General features: G+C 39.0%; 1 protein-coding gene across 1 annotated transcript in view; it reads left to right on the forward strand.

Moving 5' to 3' along the window:
* The window catches only part of LOC121496476 (phospholipid-transporting ATPase IB-like), a 593,036-nt gene that overhangs the window by 172,918 nt on the left and 393,656 nt on the right, over positions 1 to 26,462 (forward strand). The window contains exons 14-23 of the mRNA XM_041764812.1: positions 1,214 to 1,302; positions 5,504 to 5,548; positions 7,473 to 7,548; positions 14,494 to 14,599; positions 15,225 to 15,307; positions 18,135 to 18,184; positions 20,829 to 20,898; positions 21,833 to 21,917; positions 22,912 to 23,051; positions 24,618 to 24,756. Of these exons, the coding sequence (XP_041620746.1) occupies positions 1,214 to 1,302; positions 5,504 to 5,548; positions 7,473 to 7,548; positions 14,494 to 14,599; positions 15,225 to 15,307; positions 18,135 to 18,184; positions 20,829 to 20,898; positions 21,833 to 21,917; positions 22,912 to 23,051; positions 24,618 to 24,756 (883 nt within the window). The remainder of the gene's footprint in view (positions 1 to 1,213; positions 1,303 to 5,503; positions 5,549 to 7,472; positions 7,549 to 14,493; positions 14,600 to 15,224; positions 15,308 to 18,134; positions 18,185 to 20,828; positions 20,899 to 21,832; positions 21,918 to 22,911; positions 23,052 to 24,617; positions 24,757 to 26,462) is intronic.

The following is a 26,462-nucleotide window of genomic DNA, read 5'->3' on the forward strand; positions in this document are numbered from 1 at the left end:
GACCCATACTTTTTATTTCTATGTATTATTTGACTTCTTTAGGAACATTAATAATTTTCCTTTACCTGACAGCCCTTTGATTGCTTTGAAATACTTCATAGTATATTTGCCTATATTGTCTCATTAAAAAAAAGTACAGAATAAATAATTCACAGTATTAATCCCTCTTCCATAAAACAGTAAAGCATAGCTTCCATTTGTGATTTGTGGAGTACATCCAGCAGCAATCATGGCCTCTCTTTAGAAAACTGTGAAGAAACTGGACATATTTTTCCAGGATGTTACACATAAAATGATGTTCTGTATCTTCTGGCAAAACTCTTTATTTCCTAGATGAGGAAATTGGAGCCAAGAAGGATGAGGTGACTTTTCTAGAGTCCGTATGATGCCTTAGTATTTGGAACCTACCCTCTTGTGATCTTGAACTCTTCTCCTTCTTCCCCGTCACATGATCCACTGGAGAGAACTTAATTCACACAGCACATAAGCATTTAGATTTCGTTTCTTTTGCATTCACCTAATTATGTCAAAATGCTTAGATTGTTGACCTCTAGAAATTTTGTCTTTTCATCTTTGTATATTGAGAGCTTTGTGTATTAAATTTGTAAACCTTTGAGTTTCAGAAAGTTATATATAATCTATAGCAGTCCTATGTTGTCTTCATGTAATCTTAATTGTTATCGTGATGGGGGAGCTTTGTTTGCTCTGTGTTGTTTTAGGATATGCTTTCTTAATCCAACTAGGAGTGGAGTGATAAAAAAATATTTTAAGAGTTGCCAAAGCCTGAGTTTGTTGTCTTGATATATTGAACACTAAGAGTGAGGTATGAGATGGTGGGAATAGCTTGGAGACTGATCTGTGTCTTTGAGCTACTTTGCGGCAAAACTTAGTGCTTATGCTTATAGGTCGACATGGCTCCAGGGCTGTTTCTGGAGCCTCCTTTGCACATTTCCACACAATTCGATTCTAGGCTTGGTTAGTGGAAAAGATTTTTAAGTGGTCTAAGCATTAAAATATATTAATTTTATAATAACATAAAATTGTAACATATATAATTATAAAATTTATTTTACTTTAAAGAAATTTGCCTTTTAAAATTAATAGAAATTTTGAAAAATATAGAAGGAAAGACTGTCTTTTGGTCTCTGCATCTTAACTACATTTTTTTTTCTTTTTAACTTTTGATGGATGTTTCTTCCATTCTTTGATGTAGGTAAAATACCTATTTTCTGATAAAACTGGAACGCTTACATGCAATATCATGAACTTCAAGAAGTGTAGCATTGCTGGGGTAACCTATGGGTAAGTATATTTATCACTTACTAAAATTTTGATTTGTATTCTTCTAACAAAATGAGTTTATTTTTAGCTGCTAGCCAAATGCCTTTTTGATATTTTCAAAGGATATTTATAAGAGTTTATATATGTAATTACTACTGAATGTATTTAAAATTTAATGTGTCCTGGGGATGCCTGGGTGGCTCAGCAGTTGGGCGTCTGCCTTTGGCCCAGGGCATGGTCCTGGAGTTCTGGAATCGAGTCCCACATTGGGTTCTCTGCGTGGAGCCTGCTTCTCCCTCTGCCTGTGTCTCTGCCTCTCTTACTGTATCCCTCATGAATGAATAAATAAAATATTTTTTAAAAATTTAAAAAATAAATAAAATTTAATTGGCCCCAACTTTGAACAGTTAGCCAGTTTATTCTGCAAATATTTGCCTAGTGAGAAATCCTTGGATTTAATGCTATAAATTTAATTTTAAAACCTTAATTCTATTAATTTATCTTCTATATATTTATATTTATAATCTAATAATTATAAATGCCTTACTCATATTTTGATCTGAATGCCTGTCTTTTTTATTGATGTTTAATTGATATGTAACATTATTAGTTTCAGATGTACAACATAATGATTCAGTGTTGGTATATACTGTAAAATGGTCACCACAATAAGTCTAGTTAGTATCTGTCACTGCATACAGTTACAAAATTTATTTTTTCTTGCAGTGCAGCTTTTAAGGTCTGTTCTTTTAGCAACTTTCAAATATGCAATATAGTGTTTATTATTAACTACAGTCTCAATGTTGCTTGTTAAATCCTTGCAACTTACTTATTTTATAAGTGAAAGTTTGTACCTTTTGCCCCTTTCTCCCTATTTGACCACTTCCTACCCTCTGCTTCTGGCAACCACTAACCTATGCTCTGTGGCTATGAGCTGCTGCTGCCTTTTTTTTTCTTTTTTGAGTCATGTATTAAGTAAGATTGTATGGTATTTGTCTTTCTCTGCCTGACTTATTTCACTTAGCATAATATCCTATTATGGATATTGTCACAAATGGCAAGGTTTCCTTTTTATGGCTGAATAATAATATTCCATTGTGTGCATGTACCATGTTTTCTTTATCCATTCATCCATTGATTAGAGATTGAGGTTGTTTCTATATCTTGACTATTGTAAATAATGCTGCAGTGAACATGAGGTGAGTATATCACATTGAGTTAGTGTTTTCATTTTCTTTGGATAAATACCCAGAATTAGAATTGCTGGGTCATATGGTAGTTCTATTTGCAATTTTTGAGAAAAAAAGAAAAAAACTCCGTATGGTTTTCCATACCAGCTGCACCAGTTTACATTCCCATCAACGGCACACAAAAGTTTCCTTTTCTCCACATCTTTGCCAACACTTGTTAATTCTTCTAACATTTTAACAGGTAGGAGTTGATATCTCATTATGCTTTTGATTTTCATTTCCCTGATGATTAGTGATGTTGAACACATCTTAGTGTACCTGTTGGCCATCTGTATGTCTTCTTTGGAAAAATGCCTACTCAGATCTTCTACTCATTTTTAATCAGATTGGCTTTTCTTTCTTTTTCTTTTCTTCTTCTTCTTTTTTTTTTTTTTTTTGCTATTGAGTACTATGAGTTTTTTATATATTTATTTTGGATATTAATCCCTTATCATGTTATCAGGTATAGGATTTGCAGGTGTTTTCTCCTATAGGTAGGTTGCCTTTTCATTTTGTTGATGATTTCCTTTGCTGTGCAGAAGCTTTTTAATTTGATGTAGTCTCACTTGTTTATATTTGCTTTTGCTGCCTTTGCTTTTGGTGTCAGATCCAAAAAATCATTACAGTGTCTGGGAGTTTACAACCCATGTTTTCTTCTAGGAGTTTTAGGTTTCAGGTCTAACATTCAAATCTTTAGTCCATTTTGAGTTAATTTTTGTATATGGTTAAAGATAGTGGTTCAGTTTGGTTATTTTGCATGTAGCTGTCCAGTTTTCTCATTTATTGAAGAGTTCATGATTTTCCTATTAAAATATTCTTGAGACTTTTGTCAGAAATTATTTGACCGTAAGTACATGGATTTGATTTTGGACTCTCTTTTCTGTTCTGCTGATCTATGTGAGTCTGTTTTTATGCCAATACTGTCTGGTTTTGATAACTATAGCTTTGTAATAATAGTCTTAAATCAGACTACGTGATGCCCCTAGCTTTGCTTTTGTTTCTCAAGGTTGCTTTGGCAATTTGGGTCTTACGTAGTTCCATACAAATTAGAGTTATTTGTTCTATTTCTGTGAAAAATGCTGTTGGAATTTTGGTAGGGATTGGATTGACTCTGTAGATTGCTTTGGGTAGTATGGACATTTTAACAATATAAATTCTTTTAGTCTAAAAGCATGGAGTATGTTTCCATTTATTTGCGTCTTCAATTTCTTTCATGTCTTACAGTTTTCAGTATACAGGTTTTTCACCTTCTTGGTTGAGTTTATTCTAGGTATTTTTTTTATACAACTGTAATTGGGATTTTAAACATTTCTTTTCTAATAGTTCATTATTAATGTATAGAAATACAACAGACCTTTATGTATGGAGTTTGTATACTGCAGCTTTACTGAATTCACTTATTCTAAGAGTTATTTGGTGGATTCTTTAAGGTTTTATACATATAGTATCATGTTATCTACAAATAGAGGTAGTTTTTACTTCTCACTAGTTTGGGTGCCTTTTATTTTTCCTGCCTGATTGCTGTGGCTAGGACATCCAGTACTGTGTTGAATAAAAGTGGCAAGAGTGAGTATCTTTGTTTTGTTCCTGATCTTAGAGGAAAAGCTTTTAGCTTTTCACTAATGAGTATGATGTTAACTGTGGGCTTGTCGTATATAGCCTTTATTATGTTGAAGTATGTTCCCTCTGTACCCACTTTGTTGAGAGTTTTTATCATAAATGGATGTTGAATTTTGTCAAATACTTTTTCTGCAGCTAGTGTAGTGATCATATGATTTTTATCTTTTATTTTGTTAATGTGGTGTGTTACATTGATTAGCTGCAGGTGTTGAACCATCCCTGTATCCCTCGAATAAATTTCAGTTGATCATGGTGTATGATTTTTTAAATGTATTGTTGAATTCAGTTTGCTAATACTTTGCTGAGAATTTTTGCTCCTATGTTCAGCAAGGGTATTGGCCTTTAATTTTCTTTTCTTGTGGTATCCTTGTCTGATTTTGGTATCAGGGTAATGCTGACCTTGTAAAACAGATTTGGAAGTTTCTCTCCTATTGTTGGGAAGAGTTTGGTAAGGATTGGTATTCTTCTTTGAATGTTTGGGAAAATGTCACCCAAATGAAGCTGTCTGGACCTGACTTTTGATTGTTTGGAGGTTATTGATTACTAAATTAATCTTCTTACTAGTAATCAATCTAAGATTTTCTGTTTCATCATCATGATACGGTGTTTGTTGCATATTTCTAGGAATTTAGAAATTCTTTTCCTAGTGGAAAAGAAACCATTTCTTATAGGTTGTCCAATTTGTTGGTATATAATTGTTCATAGTAGTGCCTATGTTCCATGGTATTTCTGTGTTATCAGTTTTAATATCTCTTTTTTCATTTCTAATTTTGAGTTCTCTTTTTTTTTCTTATTTGTGGATCTAGTTAAAGGTTTACCAATTTTATCTTTTCCAAGAACCAGCTCTTAGTTTCATTAATCTTTTCTATTGTTTTTTTCTCTTTTTCATTTATTTCTACTCTAATATTTGCTACTTTTCCCCTTTTACTAACTTTGGGTTTCATTTGTTCTTCTTTTCTAATTTTTTAGGTGTAAAATTAGGTTGATATTTTTCTTGATTTTTGGTGTAGGCATTTGTCACTATGAATTTCCTTCTTAGAACTGCTTTTGCCTCATCCCATAAGATTTACTATGTCATATTTCTATTTCCTTTGTCTCAACATATTTTCTGATTTTCCTTTTGATTTCTTCTTTGACCCATTGGTTGTTCAGTAGCATATTATTTAATCCCACGTATTTGTGAATTTTTGGTTTCATTCTGGTTGATTTCTAGTTATACTATTATAGTTGGAAATGACGCTTGATAGGACTTCACTTTTCTTAAAATTATGCAGACTGTTTCATGGCCTATGATCAATCCTGGAGAATGTTTTTATGTGAGTGCCTCTTTTGATCACAGTTTTGTGACCACTCTATTTCCCTCTTTCTGGCAGTCATTTTCCAGAATTGACAAGAGAACCATCCTCAGATGATTTTTGGTAAGTAGATTCTAGCACTTCTTGATGTTTTAGTGGAAAAGAACGATTCTGTATTGGCATTTTTACCTGACTATTTTGTAAATAAAATTTCATTTTCATTCTAAAAGAGAATCAAATTAAAATTTTTAATATGAATGTGGTTTTAAAAGCATAGTGGAACTACAAGGATTTAACAAAAAATAGCCAGTCCTTGGTTTATTACTTCCTGCTCACTTCCCATTTCTTAGCATAATATCTTCAAAGTTGTATCATATGTATTGTAGCATATATCAAAATTTTATCATCATTAAAGGCTGATTAATATTTCATTTTATGTGTATACCACATTTTGTATATCCGTTCATCTGGTGATGGGCGTTTGCACTTTTTTACTTTTTCTAGTGTGCATACGGCTGTTGTAAACCTAAGTATCTGAGTCTCTGCAAACATAAGTATCTGAATCTCTGCTTTCAGTTCTTATGGGTATATACCTAGAAGTGGGATTGATGTGTTGTGTGGTAATTTTATGTTTAACTTTTTGAGGAACCACCACATTGTTTTTGACAGTAGCTGTACCATTTACATCCCTGTCAATAACACACAATTTTCCCGTATCCTCATGACACTTGTTAATTTCTGGGTTTTTTTTTTTAATAGCCATCCCAGTGGGTGTGAAGTGGTATCTCATTGTGGTTTGGATTCACATTTCTCTTGGGATTAGTGATGTTGTGTGTTCATGTTTTAAGATTTATATACTAACAAAGCTGATTGGTAGGGCTGTGTGTGTAGGGAAGACAGTGTATTGATGACTGACTGGATTCCCTATGGGATGATCAGCCAGGACCTACTGTTTTATTAATGGATCCTTAGATGTCAGCATCTGTCTTTCTTTGTGAACTGATAAGTCTTCTTCTCATGAGAAGAACTCTCCAGGCTATACATCTGGCTGTAGCTGTTATGGGAGCTGAATGGAGGCAGAGGGCTGGTGATCATACTTATCAGAGTATAAAGCTTTCACTTAAAACTCCTATCTTGGGAGAATTCCCTACCCTAAACCTACTTGTATGCCCAGTGTTTCTGGGTCCAAGGTTACTCTAATTTAACTTCTCTAAATGATAAACCTTCTATGGCTTCCTGGGTGCAAAAGTTTTGGTTACCTGGCTACAAGAGATGAGGGAAGGTTTCTGTGGGCTGAATCTTCCTCAGATGGATCTAGAACCCCTCCTGCTTCCCACTTTCCCCTTATCAGACAGGTACCTCAGGCTGCCATTTCCTCAGCATTCTCAAAGTTTTGCTGGGGACATCAGCTTGTGTTCTAGGTGCTTCCTATCATAAACTGCTGATTTCTGCTGCACCAAACTCTGACATCCAGAGTTCAGATTGATATCACCTTGACTGTGGTCATTTCTTCCATTGTCTTTGTTCTGAAGAAGGAGTTTTAGGAAGGAGTGGAAATATAGGAATATACTTAACTGTTCACATTTTCTCCAGTTTGATATCTCACAGCAATCATATCAAGCTTTCCTTTTCACAGATATTTGCCTCCTTTTCTCTCCTACGTATGAACTCTGGCCATAAATGATTGCACAGATGTGATGCAATCATTCCTCTTATTTTTCCTGCTTTGAGCAGATACTCAGAAAATTTCCCTGGTAGGAGTTACACAGAGACCAACCAAAGTGACAAAGTGTTGACTCCTGCATGTTTCTTCTCCTTGTAACCATGTCGTTGTTTATAATAACTTATAAAATATTTTGCTTATAGTAGGGCTAAATTTTTCTGTCTCATGGTTTGAAAGAATATAGAGTATTCCAAATCTTTAAAAGTTTAATATAAATTGATGGGCTTTTTAGGTGTACTTCTTCTTAAAGACAGATTCTTATAAGGTTTGGGCTAATTTTAAAGGACCTTCTGAACTGAATTAGTATTTCCTGTTCTTTCACAGCCGGATACCTCCTCCCCCCAGTGACTCCTGTGACTTTGATGATCCCAGGCTCTTGAAGAACATCGAAGATCATCACGTAAGGCCATCATTTTGCTTCTAGGACATTACATAGCTTATGATGCACTTTTATTTATGTGTACATGCAGTGTCTTGAAATTTGCAATTTGGGACCTTAGGGAAGATGTGCAGTTTTACTTTTCTAGTGTTAATATTCAGGGAGGTGATCTTAAATAAATGCTGTGTGGTTAATGCTCAGTGTAAGTTAATGAAAAGCTGAATTAAATATGTGGTGAAGATTGAAAGTCTCACCTCAAGATTAAGATGAGTCTTACCATGGAATTCTCTAACATTGTGAATTCTTTAGCTCTTTAAGATTTCTGCAGTACTATTTCTTCACAGTTGTGAATTTAAGAGGTCATGCATTTTGAAAAACAATCACAGTGTGCTTGGATCAGGATAATTTAGGGAAGAAAAATATGGCAGGACATTTATAGCATTCTATTGTGTGCCAAACATTTGATGTGTATTTCCTTTAGCACTTGGGTCATGCCAGAGAGGTGATAGGAAGCTGCGTGGAAATACTGACTTGGCCAAGAGTTACCAGCAGACAAATCTAGAAATGAGACTCAGAACCTTCATCTGTTGGATTCTTAACTAGGACATCACATTATCTCAACTATTCTAACAAACCAGGATTAATTGTAGGATTGCCTAAATTCATTTTAAAGGGTACTTCGAAAAATATTGACTTAGAGGAGTATTTAATGATCAAAATGTTTTGCAACCAGTTTAATCAGTATAAATTAGATCTAATATTTTTTTTCTGAAAAATATTTAAAGTTAGGTACACTTGAGCAAAACTAAAACTTAATCATTCCAAAATTTCATTAAGATACAAATATATATAAGGATTTCTCTGAATTCTCAGCAAGGAAATTTCCTGTTTTCTACTGCAGTTACCCATTTGTTGATGCTAGAACCTTCCCAGCCATGGTTCTCAAATGTGAGCATGTAAGGTACCTAATCCACAGGCCAGGATCCGGACATTCTGTCTCAGCCCCTGGGGATGCTGCTGATATGGGCCCAGACCACACAGTAGGTGCTGCTGAAGTCATTGTTTTGTGTTGCAGTCACAGGCATCCATGTGGTCTTTTTTTTTTTTTTTTGAATTTCAATGTTAGAGGTAGGTTCAGCTATGAGGCTAGAGGTTCTTCAAACAGAAGAGTCGTATCTGAGAAGAAACTTCTGTGGAGGAGGGTAGCTTTAACCAAGGATGTCAGAGGACACTTGGACCTTGTGACAATTTGCTTTTTGAAAAGAGGACTTAGGTATTCTCAAATAGTATTTAGATAGTGTTCGGGTTGACTAAATGTGTCCGTTGAGGTTGGGGTGGTAAATAGGAGAGAAGGTGGAAAGGCATCCTAGAAGCTTAGGAAACTGCTCTTAGTCTCCTTTCATGAATTTTGTTTTCTTGGCCCAGACCAGTAGGTGAGAAAGCAGCAGAGGAAGTAAGGTGAGCCTAGTGCACAGCCTAGAGCCTCAGAATCCCAGTGTAAGCTCAGGAAGAGTGCACACAAGTGGATCCTTGTTTAAATAAGAGACTCATTTATCTACTCATTCATTTAGTAAACAGTTTAAGGGCCTAGTTTATATCAATCACCTTGCTAGGAAGTAGGGGAAGAGATGAATAAAAAACACTCAAGGGATTTCTACTAATTTGCAAAACAGATGTAAAATCATTAGGAGCCATGGTATACCTTTGCATCATAGGGATAGGTATGATACCACACCCTGAGAAAGCGATTTTGTTTTGTGTAGATAGAGGAGTCTGATCTCTTTTGTGGGTGTTAGGGCTAACATAATTGTTGAAATGTGGGCATTGTGGGCACTGCACTGAATGGTATTTGCATTCACCTAAAATTCGGGTATAGAAAATCAGTGGACAGGGGGCAAATCTCATTTGGAGTAGAGATCATTGAGAGATACACTATTTGCTGCTGGGATCTCCATTTTTGAAATCTTAAAATACTGAGTTCAGTTAATTTATATACACATACAGATGTTCTCTTCAAAGCTGGACCCATGAGTGTGTGCTGGGTTTTTGACCACTGTTCACATGCTCTTCTCGAGCCTGTCCTCTTTTAACCTTTGAATGGAGAGGATCTTCTAATGAGCATTTCCTGCCTATGGCCAATGGCAGGCATTTTAGGAAGGAATCTCACTTTAGAGAAGTTAGTGAGCTTCTTTCTTCCTTTTCCTTTTCACCTACTACCTACTGAGCCAAATTTCCTTTTATTCCAGTGGGAAGGCTATCAGGAGTAGGGGCAGATGCAGCCATTATGAAAAGGAAGCCCTGACTTAGGTTATCATAAGTATTGATGAAAACATGGAAACTTTAAAGGATATTTTGATCATCTGGACACTCACAGTTCATTAAATGCATAATGTGGCTATGGATTGGAGAACTTATTTTCTAATTTTTTAGTAAAAGCCTGCTTGCCTACATTCAACATTTTTTAAGCTATTCTTGAAGCTTTGTAAGGTGGTCTTCATCTTGGCTACTATGTGAATGATCCCATTGACATTTAGCATTTAGCTCAACTATAAATAATGAAGACTATAGGCTCTAATATTTTTCTTTCAGAAAATGTGAGATTGGATTAAGTGTACCTAATAGATTTTTAAAACACTTTAAATACAGAGCTTGTTAGATCACATGGTTATTTTGCCAAAATATGCTTGAGGAAAGGGAAGAAGCATTTCTGGATTTTAGCCTATGGATATCCCACATTCTTATCTAAACTGTCTTGGGACCACTGACTGAAATTAAAGTATTTGGACCAAGAAAATCTTTACTTTCCTCCCAAGGGAGTACTTCCATCTGCTACAGAATTTTTGTTTTTCATGGGTCATCATTTTTGATACTCTGGGCTTTTTAGGACTATGTTTTAAGCTTTGTGTGAGCCTATAGCCAAGATGGAATTTGCCTATTAAAGAATCAACCTATGGAAAATTTCAAGGAACAGTTCACGTGGTCCTTTGGTTACATTGCTAACCCATGACTTCCTATTTGTGGGATAAGTTCCCAAAGATTTACCAAGGAAGAACATACAACCTTTTTCTTTTTTTAATCGTTTCTTTTTTTAATCTGGAACTTCTGATGAGTCTTCAAGAATAATTATTTGTATATGTATATATAAATACTTTATAGGTATAATTTGGTTGCCAATTTTATACATGCCCAGTTTTCTATTTTTTTTACATTCATCACATAAAAAGTACTTTTTTCTAGATATATAAAGCGTTTTGTGTAGATTAAAATCTATTAAATGGAAGACAAATATTTTATGATTATGAGGTACCTAAAATAGTAAAATAGACAAATTCATAGAGACAGAACAGAATAGAAGTTATTAGGGGCTAGGGGAAGCTGAGAATAGGGAGTTACTGTTTGATAGATACACATTTGTTGGGAAGATGGAAATTTTGGGTATAGATATAGTGGTGGGTACAAAGCAATGTGAGTGTTTTTAATACCCCTGAGTCATGCACTTAGAGATGGTTAAAATGATAAAAGAGTTTATGTATATTTTTCTACACATAAAAGCTTTAATTTATATACATTCTCCAACAATCAGTTCTTTCAAGTATAAAAGGTTTTTCTTGTAAGTTATAGAAAACAAAGCTTATTTTCAAACATGGATCACTTGTTTAAAATAGATTACAAACATCCATAGGCTGCAAATGGAATTTGTCTCCTTTCTGTAATTTATTATAGAATGTCAGATTAACTAGAGAACCAAAGTTAGAATGTTTTTGTCTGAGGGACTTTTTTTTAATCTTTAAAGAATGTTGTCTGGCCTACTACTCCAAGTGGAAACTTAATTTGAGAGTGTGTGCAACTCTTCTTTATAACTCTCAGAAATATTTTACTATTTGCTATGAAATCAAAGACTCTCTTTCATGTTTCACTGTGGGATGAGGTGATGTGCTAGCTCCATAGCTCTCAGATGCAGGAGGAAGCAATTCCCCCCACCCCCCCCGCCCCGCCACATACTACATTTTTATATATGTGTTTTATTTCATTGAATTGTCTGTGGAACTGGTTGTTACTGATTACCATTTATGTCAAAGAAAGAAAACAATAAGCCCAGGTCAATTAACTGCCTATGTAAGGCACAGTATGGAAGCCAGTCATCTTTGGCAGCCTTTAAAGATTTCCTTCAGCTCCTGCCACTGAGGCCAATACAGCCAAAGACCAGGCCCAAGATCTAATTGTAAAATTGGCAGAACTTCTTAAAAGGCTGAAGTGGCAGCCTCATGAAATCATCTGCACCAAAGTCTAGTAGGAAGAAGACATTGGGACTAGGGTTGGGGTCTTCTGGTAGATGCACTTGAAAACCTGAGAACCCCAGTTTCTTCTGGAACTTTGGAGCCAGTGGGTATGGTCTACTGCCCTTCATAGAAGATGGTAGCTTTCCTTGCTCCCGTGACCAGGTCTCATCTAAAGCAGATGTCTGGCCAGAAACTGCTCATCTCCTTCAGGGTCTGTCTCCACCTTAGCCACTAGATCAAGCCTAGGGCACATTCAGCATGGAGACTGGGATGAGGATGGCCAGTTTGGAAGAGAGATTATTCACTGAAGGAGCTGCAGGTCCTGGTAATTCATACCAGCAAGGACTGGGAGAGAGTGCCTGAGAAAGGGGTGTGATAGCTACACAAGGGAGAGTTTGTCGAAGGTAGAATTCTTCTCTTATTGGCAGTCAACAGAATGTCCCCTCTTGTAGAGCCAGTTCTCTAGGCTGCTGTGATGACTCTCAGAAACTTGGAAGGAGTGGTTGCCTCTACATAAAAAGCAATTTAGTTTCACTGTAGGAAACTCCGAGAATGAAGAGAAATATACTTTTTAATCCTGTAAATCTCTTTTTATCCTTTGTTGCAAAGTACTGTTAACATTTCAATCTGTCCCTTTCCATATACATGTGAACACTCACAAAAACAACACACTACACATGTTGAAATCATATGGCATATAAAGTTTTTTTATCCTGCCTTCTCAAGAAATTAGCATTCTGTTGTAAATATGTCCCCCAAACACTAATAACTAATATTCCTGGAGACTGTCACTTTTAACTTTAGCAAAAGATTCTACTACACAATGTCCGGGTCACCGTGGCTGATTCTCCAGTACCCTGTTGGAAGAGACTTGGGGAGTTGACTCCAGCACCAGTGCTTAGGTCAGGGGTGTGGATGTTGACACAGTTTTGTCCAATGAGATATGAGGAGAGGCTTGCAGGTGGGGAAGGCTATCTGGAATCAAAGCCCAGGTGCCACAGTGCTTTTGGATAACATTTCTTGGCATTTTGTAGTGTAGACCTTGGGGAACTTATAAATAAACTTACTTGATTTCACTGAACTGTAATTGTGCATTTCCTTTTCCTGAAAGCTGATGAGAAGTGGCCACATGAGCAGCTGTATTTGCTTCCATACAGCTGCTCTTAAATCACATTAATAGGTCAGAGGAGAAACTAGAATGTTGTAAATATTAGTCACCATCCATTTGTGACTAAAAAGCAAAGACAAAAACTCTGCAAAAATTAGAAAACACAGAATTGCTTCCTGAATGTGTAAATACAAAATCGATCTCCAATGCATAGCCAGTTGCCTGTTGAAAAGTGAACTGTTAAAGACTTTGGTGTTAAGATAACTTGAGGACAAGGAAGCATGGTGTCACCCTTGGCTTTGAACATCATCCTGAAAGCATTAGACCAAGTGGACAAGTGAGAACTCAAGTGTATATATTAGAAAAGAAAAGGAAAAACGTCCTCATCTGTGGATGATACAATAATTGGCTGCCTTAAAACCCTAGAGAGTCAGCTAAACTTGGGGAACCAGTAAGAGGTTAATTACAATTGGATATGAAATTCATTTATAAAATTCAGTATTTTTACTTACATCTGAATAGACTCTTGTGAAATATAATAGAAATAAGATTCTGTTCATGATATGAAAAGCAATAGATAAAAAGCCTAGTATGATAGATAAAAAGCCTCACGTATGGTAGGCATGTAAATATTTTTTTAAGAAAAGATTAAGAAAATATGCCATGACCTATATTTAGAAGTATTAAAAGCCTTTAATAAATAGGAAGGCATTCTGTATTCTTAGATGGGGAAACAGTATTAAGATGTCATATTCTGATCCCAGTGAGAACTTACAAGGAATGTGTGTGGAGATGGGAGAAATATATTAAATACATATGCAGGATGATTCTTTTTAAGTAATAAGTGAGGGATGCACTGCCTTATAGGTTTTAAGCTATTATCAAGTTAAAGGACAGACATGATGTACAGTAAGTGCCAGGACAATGGAAGAGAAAGCCAGAGACTTACCTGGCTTTTGGTGAATCCGTTCTCGGTATATTGATCCAACATAGATCTGGGTGCCTTCTGTCTGTGGGGCCTGGGGTTACACTGGTGAGGAAGGCAGATGACCTGCTGGCACTCCTGGAACTCACACACATGGGAAGAAGCATGTGAGCAGCAAGACTGAAATGTTGGAACAAGTGAGGCCGGTGCTGGAGGAACCCTGGGAAGGGCACATGCCTCCTTGTTCTCATATGACCCCAGGGTTAGCAGGTCAAGAACAGTATTCCAAGATAGGGGTGATAATGGACTTCTCAGAGGAAGCAACCGTTGAATTGAAGCCTGGAGGATGAGGAAGAATTGGCTGCACGCAGGTGGAGGGTGGTGATGGAGCAGTGGGACAGGTCGAGCCTTGTTTGAGGAACTACAGAGCAGAGTGGCTGGTGGAGCATGCAGGAGGGAAGAGGCAGGAGAGCTGGAACTGTGTGGTGAGCAGCTGCCAGATCATGGGGAACGTGGAGTGCGTGCTAGGATCTCGACCTTTGTTCTAAAGGGAGGGGGAAGCCAGCACAGGGTTCTAAGCAGAGGGTGGCTGAATCTAACTCTGGTGTATGTCAGCCATGTTTTAACAGATGATCTTACCCTTTTGTCTGTAGCCCACGGCTCCATGCATACAGGAGTTCCTCACCCTTCTGGCTGTGTGCCACACGGTCGTCCCTGAGAAGGATGGAGATAACATCATCTACCAGGCCTCCTCCCCAGGTGAGGGCTCTGGGCTGCGTGTGCCCCGCTGTCCCCTTCTCTGGAGACTTGGATGTTTGTAGTTACTTGTCGGGTGTGCTGGGGAGGCATGCCCCACAAAGACCCCACTGTTTACCTTTGGCCTCATACAGTTTCCAAATGATAAACCCACAGAAAGGTCATGATGAGCCCTCCTGACTCTGTAACACTGGGACCACAGGAGGAGACCCCAGGCCAGCTTGCATCTCCTAGCAGAACGCTGTTCTAGACAAAACTCTCAGGGGAGGGTGGACTGGCTTCTTTGTTCACTCAGAGAAGATGTTTAGTCAGCAAGTCATGGGCATGTTACTGATATTCCTTAGGGAGAACTTGACCCCAACCAAGAATAGTAGGTATGCCATCACTCTTGTCCAGATGACTTAGTTTTAGGTCCTGTCTTCCCACCTAACAGAGGTGCTGCCCTCAGGACCCTGGTGGTGGGAGTGAGTGAGTGCCTCCTAAATCCTGAATCCTTACCATTGTACATTTAGGCCAGGCCACTCCAGCTGCTGCAGATCTGGTTGATTTGAAAATAATAATAATACATGCTCAACAGGATTCTACTGTTACCTGTGATTAGTCAATGCTTCATCAACTCTATTGACAGATGAAGCTGCTTTGGTGAAGGGAGCTAGGAAGCTGGGCTTTGTCTTCACAGCCAGAACACCATACTCCGTCATCATAGAAGCCGTAAGTGACGAGCCTGGGCACCTCTTGATGTGGTACATCACCTGCCTTTTGAAGACTCTGTGTTTGAAATAGCGTGTCTGATGTAAATACGATAGCCATATTTCTGTGTTTGTTTTTTTTTTTTTCCTGTGGGAAACCAGATCCATTGCAAAGCTGCAGGTATCACATGATTATTTCAGCTTATTCATGTTGTGTTTGTGTTGCAGGCAGTTTTCTCTCTCTCTCAGAGATGCTTCTCCATGAGGCTTTCATACGCTGGTGTGACTTGTAGTAAAGGGCTTAGCAAGCCTGCTCTTTGTTCTGTAACAGGACATGGGAATAACCCACTTGTCTTGGCCCACTTGTCTTGAGGGCAGGATCTGCAGCTCTGTCTTTGCAGCCTTAGCACCTGGAGCACTTGCTCACTGAAGCCCTCAATGCTTTGGCTTCAGTCTCCCCAGCTGGGGGAGAAGTGAGGTGGCACTGAAGATCTTTGTTATCTGTAGGAGTTTTTCTTTTCCCTAAGGTCAAAGGGTTTATTTATTTTATAATTGATTTTTGAGTTTCCCTGCTCAGGAAGCCTGAGAGAGAAATGTGGTGACTGGAAAAAATGTAAATCAAGAATAACATCCAGTAAGAACCATTGAGGTGGGAAGTGGGGGCAATTTCTGGGTTAGGACTGGCAAGGCGCTGGCGTGTTTCGTGCTGGCCAGTTAGAGGGGCTGTATTTTGCTATAGGATGGGTTGATGAGGGCCTGGAGGCTGTTACTGCCTTCCCTCACTCCTGCCTTCCTCTACCTCTCAATTTGGGGAGGATTCATGGATTTTAACAGTTTTTACGTTCATGCATCCTTGTGTCTCTAGGCCTGGGTAATGCATTTGAAATTCACTTCTAACTTAAGTAAAAGTTGTTACTGTTTCTGACTCGGCACAGTGCTCCATTTTTCTTGTACTTATTTGCAAAACCTAGAAAATATCAGGCCTTATACAGTGTGCCCATTTCTTGGCACTTTCAGGTTCTTGTCTTCTGGAGAACAAAAATCAAATCATAATTGTTTTTACTTGATTTTAAAGTGAAAGAAAGTAACTGAGTATCGAATCTCCCTCATAGAAGCTTTTCACAAATGAAGTCTTTACCCCCCTTTACCCTCCTCAGTATGAGGAGACTCATTGACATTTGCTCTGGGATTTTCTGTTGTATGGGTGCTACTGTTTTCTCTGATTGCAGTGATAGGGACTGGGGGTGGGTGTGGACTGACAGGCCACAGGAGAGCCCGAGATGAGGAGAACATGGCTGTTTCTGCTTTGCTCACAGTACCAGACAAATATGGAGAGCTAGGGGGAGAGCCCACTGGTGTCATTATGGCAGTAGATGCTGACAAAAAGCGAATTGGCATCCCTTTTTGTCATTTTATTAACTTATTAAGGCCATGTTTCTGGGAGTAAATAAGACTACCTGACTAGTTAAGATTCATAATAATAACTTTAAAATCCTATTTAATCATTAATACCAGAGTATCCTCAAATTATGCATTCTTGAGTTGGTTCCCAGCTGTTTACACGGTGTGGCCCTCTTGGTCATCCTAATGGCTGAGTCTGTGGGCTGCATGTGGTTGCCTGGTGGTTGATGGGATGGCAAAGAGGGGTTGGCTCCTGGCAGTCACAGCACTCGTGCCCATTTGTGGGGTGTCACTGGGCACTATTCTGAATGAGCGTCTGACCAAGTTGAGCCAGGCGGAGGAGAAAGAACTGATGATTGCAGAAAGAGAGGAACAGGAGCCTATGAAGGTTGGATGAGGTGGGTCCCTGAGTGTATTTCAGGATGTGAGGAGAAGGGGTGGGGAGTTGTTGACAGCAGTAATGGTGACCTGGTGCCGCTGGGTGTCAGTAGTGCACTTGGTAATTTGCGTGTTGCTTCATTCATTACTTCTCTCAAACCCACAGGACAGGGCTACCACCATTCATAAGGAAGGCACATGCTTAGTGGCAGATACAGAATTCGAACTCATATGGAACTCCAAAGCCCATATTCTTTCCATGGTGATGTACTGGGGAAATAGAGAGCAGGTTTGATCAAGGAGTTTGAAAATGGTACACACATAGTCTGGAACCTAATGGAAAAATTGAGGATGATGAGGTTCCAACTTTGAAGAACCTGATGTAACATTAGATTAATTGCCCTAGAATCTTATGCAGATCCATCATCTTTATTTCTAAATCCAAAATCCAAGAAGCTTTGAATTCTAAAAATTCCCCCCCCCCCATATTTGGGGAATTAGGCTTTTTGCAGCAAAATGTAAATGACATGAGGCCGTTTGTGGTCTTAGGAATCTCAATGTTGCCCCAGACCCCTCTGGATAATTATGGCACATGATGTATGCGTATATTTTTATAAAATGTGTAAAATTTGGAATTCAGAAGCATGTCCTGTCCCAAGGTTTCAGGTCGACCTGTGTAGCTTGTGTCCTGAGTTTTCCTGTCCTGGAAGGGACTGTGTCAACCAGCTGTTGTGCCGGTCTGGAGAAAAATGAGAAGCTTCTACCAGAAGGTGGAGCTATGACCCCACAGACTGGCTTGTGGGAAAACCATACCGGTTACAAAGGCCTTTGCAGAGGGAAAGAAGATGCAGAGAAAATGAGGTGGAGAGGGAGAGCAGGAGAGAGAAAATATGTGTATATATTGGATAGGGAGAGAGTTCTAGACATGTATCATATACAGAGAAAGAAAGTGCTGGAAGGAGAGGGGGGCAGGGAGATGTATGTATAGAGAGGTTTATGACTGGGGAAACTGTTGTTTTGAGATTTTAATCCTTTGCACCTCAGGTAAGAGCCTGCTTTTCTTCCTTTAGATGGGACAGGAACAGACATTTGGAATCCTTAACGTCCTGGAATTTTCTAGGTATGTTTCTCTTTTGTGCACTTGAAATAAAATACTTCCATATATATTTAACAATGTCATCACCGTGTTTGCAAGATTGTATAATATGGTTAAATATAGTACCTAAGTATTCAATTTAGTAAATATATCTCCACAAGCCATTTCCTCTCTGGAATTTGTGACTTTCATTAAAGAAAGTAAAGTAGGTCATCTTTCTTTTTTCCTTCCTTCCTTCCTTCCTTTCTTCCTTCCTTCCTTCCTTCCTTCCTTCCTTCCTTCCTTCCTCTCTCTCTCTCTTTCTCTTTCTTTCTTTCTCTCTCTCTCTCTCTCTCTTTCTTTCTTTGTCTTTCTTTTCTTTTCTTTTTTTTCTTCTTTTCTTTTCTTTTCTTTTCTTTTCTTTTCTTTTCTTTTCTTTTCTTTTCTTTTCTTTTCTTTTCTTTTCTTTTCTTTTCTTTTCTTTTCTTTCTTTTCTTTTTCTTTTCTTTCGAAACGTTCCACGTCCATATCCTCCCTTTCCTTAGGTTTCCAGACCCTCTGACATCAACAGCTACAGACACGTGTGCATAGTTTGGAGTATGTGATGAGGGCCTTATTTCTGTTGTTTTTTCCCATGTCCCATGAGGTTGTGCTCGTGCTCCATTTGAGCGCTCTCATGCCAGGCCTGGGAAACTGACCAGCAGAGGCCGATAAGATCAGTCCATCCCATCAGAGGCTTTGTCCAAGTTGGGCAGTTCTTCTGTATATATTCAAGCTTGTTCTCCCTGAGTGTGGTTTATTTAAGGGCCAGGAATATTTGTTGGATTATTTGTTTCCCTTGTCATCAAAAAAATCTTAATGTTTTGTTTCTTTCCTTCTTATCATTGAACTGTCAATACTAGAGCAAGGTTCTGTTGCTACCTCAAAGGCATGTTAAAATCGGTTTTTCCAATAACCATTGTTAAACAATTCACACATTATTTTTGCCGTCTGCTTTATAAACTATCTGAAAAAGATCAACTTTTTTTTTTTTTTTATGATAGTCACAGAGAGAGAGAGAGGCAGAGGGAGAAGCAGGCTCCATGCACCGGGAGCCCGATGTGGGATTCGATCCCGGGTCTCCAGGATCGCGCCCTGGGCCAAAGGCAGGCGCCAAACCGCTGCGCCACCCAGGGATCCCCCTGAAAAAGATCAACTTTTAACCCTCTTGTGGGAAATGCTTTCCAGCCCTAGTCATTGGTTGTAGGACTGAAAACTTGAAGCTTTGGTGGGTCAAGAGCCCTTGAGGATGGGTGTTGAGACGGAAAACATGATGGTTGATAACAGTAGTGGTTCCTGTAGGGGAGTAGGGCCAGTGTCCCTGTGTGTATAGGTAAGGGACATTCTAGACATTTTTCCAGACTTGTGCTCCATCTCTTGTTGATGTCCTGATGACTGTGTTGTTATGTGGCTGTGGCAGCTGGGACCAGCAGTTATTACAGGGAGAAGGAGTTAGATGAAAATGGGTGAATCCAGATAAAAACATGAGGATATATTAAAAACTTCTGGGAGAATATGAGGAAGTAGAAAGGTCATTGGTAGTTATAGCTGTGGTTCTACTTCTTTTTAGTTAACTCCACTTTTCCCAGATGCAACCTCATGCTGACAGCACTCCTTCACAGTACTTAGTGGCAGCCTTGCTTTATAGATTCAGGAACTGAGATGCCAGGTGAACAACTGTGTTTGAGAGTACCTGGCTACTAGCTAGCTGAGGGAAGAATTCAAAGCCAGGCCAGACAGAGTGCTGTGGGTTAGGATGTGGGAATTTATACAAAGCTGGAGAGAGAATCGCTCAGTCTTGGGAGCGAAGAGTCCATTGGAAATCCTGTGACTGGGTGGTTGGTCTGGGGCCCACTGTGGTTGGGATGTGTCTCAGGGGGATGAAACGTCTGCAAAAGGCAAAGACAGGATGTAGAGGAGGAGTGTGGTATGTGTCCTGGTGTGCTGGAAGCCTGCAGATGAATGGGAGAGTAAGTGGGTAGGGGTTGAGGCCAGGCTGCAGAGGTGAGTGGAGGCCAGCAAGAATTGGAATCTGTAGGCAGTGGGGAGCCATCGAAGGCTCCATGAGTGAGCATGGGTCACAATGAAAGAAGAGTGCAGGAGTGTCCGTGTTGGAGTAGGGAGGGCAGTAATAAGGCACACCTCGGTGCTGAATCAGGAGTGTTCTATGCATTTCTAATTTTTTTTCTACTCCAGTTAAAAGAAGATACAAGGGACTTTTGAACTAAGTGGATTTATATTGAAGCTTCCACTCCGCTACTTACTGGGCAGATTACTAACATTTTGAGCTGTAAAATAATACCTGTATAGAGTATTATCAGAAGTAAATTAGATGTGCATAGTAAATGGTCACATTATCCGTTTCTGCTCTTCTGCTATAAATAACCATACTAGCAAGTTTTCATGGCAGGGAAAAAAATAGGTTTATGTCCATTATATAGAAATAAAAAGAGTAGTAGATATACACTTAAAGTTCAACTTTGAAGGAAAAGGTAAGGAAAATGGAGTTTTGCCATTTTTAGGATGGCCAGATCATCTTTAGATTTGTCTGGTGCTTAATCATAGGGCATGGGTCCTATAATACAGACCAATGACAACTACTCTCTCTCTCTGTCTCTCTCTCTCTCTCTTTTCTTTTTAACTCTTACAGTGACAGAAAAAGAATGTCTGTAATTGTTCGAACTCCTTCAGGCCAACTTCGACTCTATTGTAAGGGAGCTGTAAGTACCAGCTCAGTGTTTATTGTAAGGGGGCTGTAAGTACCAGCTCACATAGCAGGACACCCCTGTTGGCTACTTTGTTTATCTGCTGCTTCTCCTGACCGCTGTCCTCATTACACCCTGAGACTTTGCCCAAAGTTGAAAGACTCTTTCAGATTGGCCATAAAATTGACTTGAAATAAAAGCCCATTGAAGGGTAGTAGTAGTGGTAGTTCAGGCCAGTGTAGCAATGATGGCCCATGAAAAGCTTGCTTTTAGCCAGTAGTTGGTTTCAGAAATAGCAGTTTTCTGTGTTGTGAGAAATCCTTGGATCATGACTTCTGATTCTAGTTTCATCACCAGTGTGTTATGACTTTGGAAAGATAGAATTTTTCATATTGACCTGTGATAATCTTCAAGTACTTTGAGATTTTACGTATATGTGTGTGTACATGCGTGTGTGTGTGTGTGTGTGTTCTCTAGCAGCTCTTCTTAGTTGTGGTTTGGTTTTTCATCCTGAGCTGTGTTCCTTAGCTGAATTGTGTTCAGTGGCTAGTGGGTTGTGTACTCCCTGGTTATGAGCTCCTGCAGTGTCAGGAAGCAAGAGTATATTTGAGCAATTTAGGATGTGCATGTTACTCTTCCCATTTCTGCATAAAGATGTTATAAACATAGGCATGTATTATGCAAATTTAGGTAAATGTAGACATCATTATGTCCCCGATAATTCTCTTGACATTTAAGGTTCTCCCCAAAAAGTTTTTGTTTGGACACATCCCTATCCAGTTTGTTTTCCAAAACTCGACTGAGTCTGATCAAGGCTGTATTTCTACTTGCCCACTCAAGTATTCTCATGCACACTGTATAAGCTCCATTAAAACAAAGCTAGGTTTAGAATACTGACTGGAAGGCTTACTTAAGGGATTGCCAGTCACAATGTTTCTCTATTTTATAGGATAATGTCATTTTTGACAGACTTTCAAAAGACTCAAAATACATGGAGGAAACACTGTGCCACCTGGAATATTTTGCCACAGAAGGTAAGTGAAATTTGGAAATGTTTTTCCATCAAAATTGTACTTTCACGTGTTTGTAGCTGATGCTTGGGGGAGCAGTCATGTTCTGAATGGATGTGTCCCTTTTTTGCAGTACTTGGTTTGCTTCGTAGGAGTATACTTTTCTAGTGCCCCCCCCCCATGCTCTGTGCCTATGACAGTGACAAGATGTGCACCAGAGTCTACACTCAGCTACCTATATGTGACTCTGCTAACTCTTCATCAGAAGTATGAAAGGAACGGGCAGCCCAGCTCACGATGGGTAGAATCACTTTGTAGTTATTCCTGTTCTCAGAAAACTCATGTGCTTATTTCCCTGTCCTCCTCATGTTATCCTTATGACACTGGCTTATCCATGACTTGAGGAAACAATAATTCATTGAGCCCATAGAGAACAGGAAGGGAGTTCTGTGAAAGGCCTCAAATAACACTGATGTCAGGGTTTCCAGCAAGTGAATATGATGAAAGCTGGAGCCTTGCCTAAGTGCTGACGGCCGCTTTCTCAACTTCGTGCGGTCCTGCGGCTATGTGCGTGTGTGTGTGCATGTGTGTGTGCATGCACATGTATATCTGCTTGAAAGCCTGGATCTTTCACATAATGGCACACTGAGCTTTTATTACTGTCTTGAAATGTACCTCCTGCCCCCTCTACTTGCTGCTACCTGCCCACTGCATGTAAGGGTGCATGTGCATAAGGCTCATGCCCAGCTCCTGTACTTCTCTGCTGTGGGGAATTCACTCTGTGGCTTCTCACATACTCTCAAATTTATGCACGAGGGGCTTTATGACAAAATGAAGTAGAGCTCTTTTCAACTCCCTTTTTAGATGTGTGAAAGTTGAATTAGAGTTACCTAAAAAAGCAGATAGTTTCTTCAATTTTTTTGAGCATGCTGGTATAAAATGGAGCCTCATGATGTCACCTAGGAGGGAAAGTATACTGCTTGCTTCCATTGCTGGATACACTGTGGCTGTTTTGCAGGCTTGAGGACCCTCTGTGTAGCTTACGCCGACCTCTCCGAGCATGAGTATGAAGAGTGGCTGAAAGTCTATCAAGAAGCCAGCACCATATTGAAAGACAGAGCTCAACGGTTGGAAGAGTGCTATGAGATCATAGAGAGGGTAATTACATGCGATACAGTCATTGCATGCCCAGTGAGGGGCTCCGTCAAGGACTGAACAAAGTCTTTGGACAGGAATCATTTTGCCATATGGCCACACTCCCTTTTCCTGTGCAGATCTTAACCATTGGCTTTTAATGATGTCTTCTTGCTTTAAGAAACACTTAGTTTTTATGGGCTACCTGAGAGGTCGAAGCACCTTTAGCTAAGCGTTAATGGTATCTTAAGAAGTATCAGGTCAAAAACAGTGTCAGTGACTTTCAGGGCTTACCTCAGGTTAGGCTTAATGAGATTGCTCACCCTATTGAGTTACAGGAGCCTTCCGAATGTGTAGGCTGGTTGGACACTGTTCGTTCTAAGCATTTTCACACTTACTCTAATAATAGCCACCTTTGCCATAGCTACTCCACATTGCTTACTTTGAATTTCCTTGTTGTTGCTGCTCTTTGCAGTTTATCCCAAGGCATTAAGTAGCTTTCTAGGTATCAGATTCCCTCAAATCTGGGAGCTGGATTTTACCTTTTCCTGTTTCATATCAGCAACCACTGGCCCATTCATCTTCCTTCCAGTTTCTAGAACTCTGAAGTCATTAGCTTTTCTTATTCCTTGTGTTTTTTAAAATTGCTCTTGACCTTTTTTATACTACATTTTTAAGTTTTATATTTACTTGTTTGTTACTTTAATGGAATTTGGTAGGAGTAGAGCTGGATTCAAGTGTTCATTTGCTCTGCTTCACTAGAAATAATCAAAATTACTTTTAGAATCAGAAAACGATTGCTTAGGTGATGGTCCCATGCGGCACCAAGCCTGTGGTGGCTGCTCAGGAGGTACTCTTTACCCACAGTTGGGAAATCAAGCGATGATGCCCTATCAGAGGAGGACTCGGGAGGTAGGTGAGTGCTTAACAGTCCTCTGTGCAGGGGCTCTGCAACCTGTCAGACCAGCAGGCAAGGTCAGGGCTGCTGATGCATCTCCATATCCTCGTGAATCCACACCCATCCTCACTGTGAACTGGCCCTCCATGGGCCTGGAAGAAGTATAACAGGGGCCACATTTGATGGCTCCTCAATCTTAAGATAATTTGATATTTTCTTCTCTGCTGTTAAATTGTTAGCATCACCTGTCTCTTAGGCTTGTATTGTCAGATAAGTATTATCATCTAGAATCAGTCTTTCTCCTGTGTCAACCAGAATATAATATGTATGTTACTCATCAGTGGAGTGAGAGGGAAGGGCTTACCTACTGTGAATGTCCCTGGGATGACTGGCCCATAGTCTTTACTGCTAGGTGATTTCTCTTCTAACATGCCCAGGGACCAAGAAATACATGATGAATGCTGGGTTGCCTATGTGTCTCGAGTGTTTCTAACATTGCAAATAGTTTTGAAATGCCACACATGAAGTTATCAGCAATTAATCAGCAAATTAATTATCTGCAAACAAAGTTTTAATGTAGAAGAAATAAGAGAACTGTTAGAATATTTTGACTGCCTTTTGTCATCAGTTTTGTCATTAATGTTGCTCTTAAGTATGGACCAGTCATTAATTGAAGTTCTTTTTCTATCTAGAATTTACTGTTACTTGGAGCCACAGCCATAGAAGATCGCCTTCAGGCAGGTGTTCCAGAAACCATAGCAACGCTGTTGAAGGCAGAAATTAAAATCTGGGTGTTGACAGGAGATAAACAAGAAACTGCAATTAATATAGGTAATTAATTTTAAAATTTCCTGATGCTGGTTTCGTATTGTTTTGAAAACATCTTTAAAAGTGCCTAAGGTTTCCTCAAATGCATTGACAGATGATGTTTTAAGGCCAAGAAAAGTTTACCTAAATCAAATGAAGATGTTTTAATGAGCATTATCTGACTGTAACATTAAAACTATTATATCTCCCTGAAATGTATTAAACAAATTTATTTATATAGGATACAGAATTCAAGATTTGATGACTTTTTCTTACTGCTTTCTTCACAAAATTCTAGTCTGAGACTGAGATCATGTTTTTGCTAAGTTTAATATGCATTATAATTTTAAATAATTATAAGCACTTGAATTATTTTACCAGCTAATGGGTCTTCCAAGAATGTTGTATCTTTCCTTCCCTTCCCTGTCTGGATTGGTAACCTCTTTGCTTGCTAAACATCACAGAAATGAGAATTGAAGAAAGGGAATTTTAAGACCAGATAACCTCATTGATGTTAAAGAGGCACATTTTCAGCGTGAAAGGAGTTGAAATGACTAATTTGAAAAGATCTCATTTTGGTTATTTAAGTTACTCAAAAGTTATCTGGTACTTCTAGCACCATTATGGCATAACAAGCCCTGGTACATATGTGATAAAATGAGTATGTAAGGACCTTACCCTCTGAAGTGAATTTTTTTGTTGTTTGTTTAGTAAACAAGAGTCATTTAGTCATTTCTTAGCAAGGTTGGGCTCTTGCAGTTGGGCTCCCATACAACCAAAATTAAAGTCATAGGCGAGTGTTATGTGATTCATAAACAGTCTCTGAAGCTTCAGGTACAGACTTTGTCTATTGATTTGTATTGTCTTTCAAATGCATGTTTCTGGACAAAAGTCCATGTTTCTGTGCAGATCCCTCACTACTACTAGAAAACAAAAACCCAGAGTGTATAGCCCTTTGGTAATGTCAGTGATGTTTTGTAAAATGAAGGTGAACACCTGCTTTTTGTATAATGGCCCCCTCTCTATGTATATATGTTGTCTCTTCAGGTATGATTTCCCATATAAATTTGGGCTAAAACACCTGCTACTGATATGTGGCTCCTGTTGTTCATATAGGGTACATAAAGTTGGCCGCTGCCCTGAAATGCTGGAAATTTAGGGGAGTGCTTTCTGCTTTCTGAGAACAATATAAAAGAAGTGAGTAATGCCTTGAGTTAAAATTGCACTGTAATGATAAGATCTGGAAAACAGAGCTTGAGTGTTCCTGCTGGACTAACCTTTTTATGCATCTAGCCCCAGATGCCTTCCTTAAGTGCTTTCTTGTGTTTGTTGTAAGAAGCAAATGTGAGGGGCGCCTGGGTGGCTCAGTTGGTTAAGCGGCTGCCTTCGGCTCAGGTCATGATCTCAAAGCCCTTGGATCGAGCCCTGCATTAAGCAGCCTGTGCAGCAGAGAGCTACTTCTCCCTCTGCCCCTCACCCTGTTCTCGCCCCTCTACCAAATAAATTGTTTACAAATCTTAAAAAAAAAAAAAAAGGCGAGTGTGAGTGCACTGGCATTGTACTAGCTGGAAAAAGGCCACTGTCTGTCTCATGGCCTCTCTGCCCTTGGGCAGCACACACATCCCTTTTCTTGCTTGTTCCTTTTGTCATACCTGAGTGTATCAGAGTCTGGAGGAGTTTGGAATGGACACAAATGAAAGCAAATGAATTCATGGGTTTATAATTCATAA

Source organism: Vulpes lagopus, chromosome 8 (genome assembly GCF_018345385.1).
Source record: "Vulpes lagopus strain Blue_001 chromosome 8, ASM1834538v1, whole genome shotgun sequence".
In the NCBI taxonomy this organism is placed as follows: domain Eukaryota; kingdom Metazoa; phylum Chordata; class Mammalia; order Carnivora; family Canidae; genus Vulpes; species Vulpes lagopus.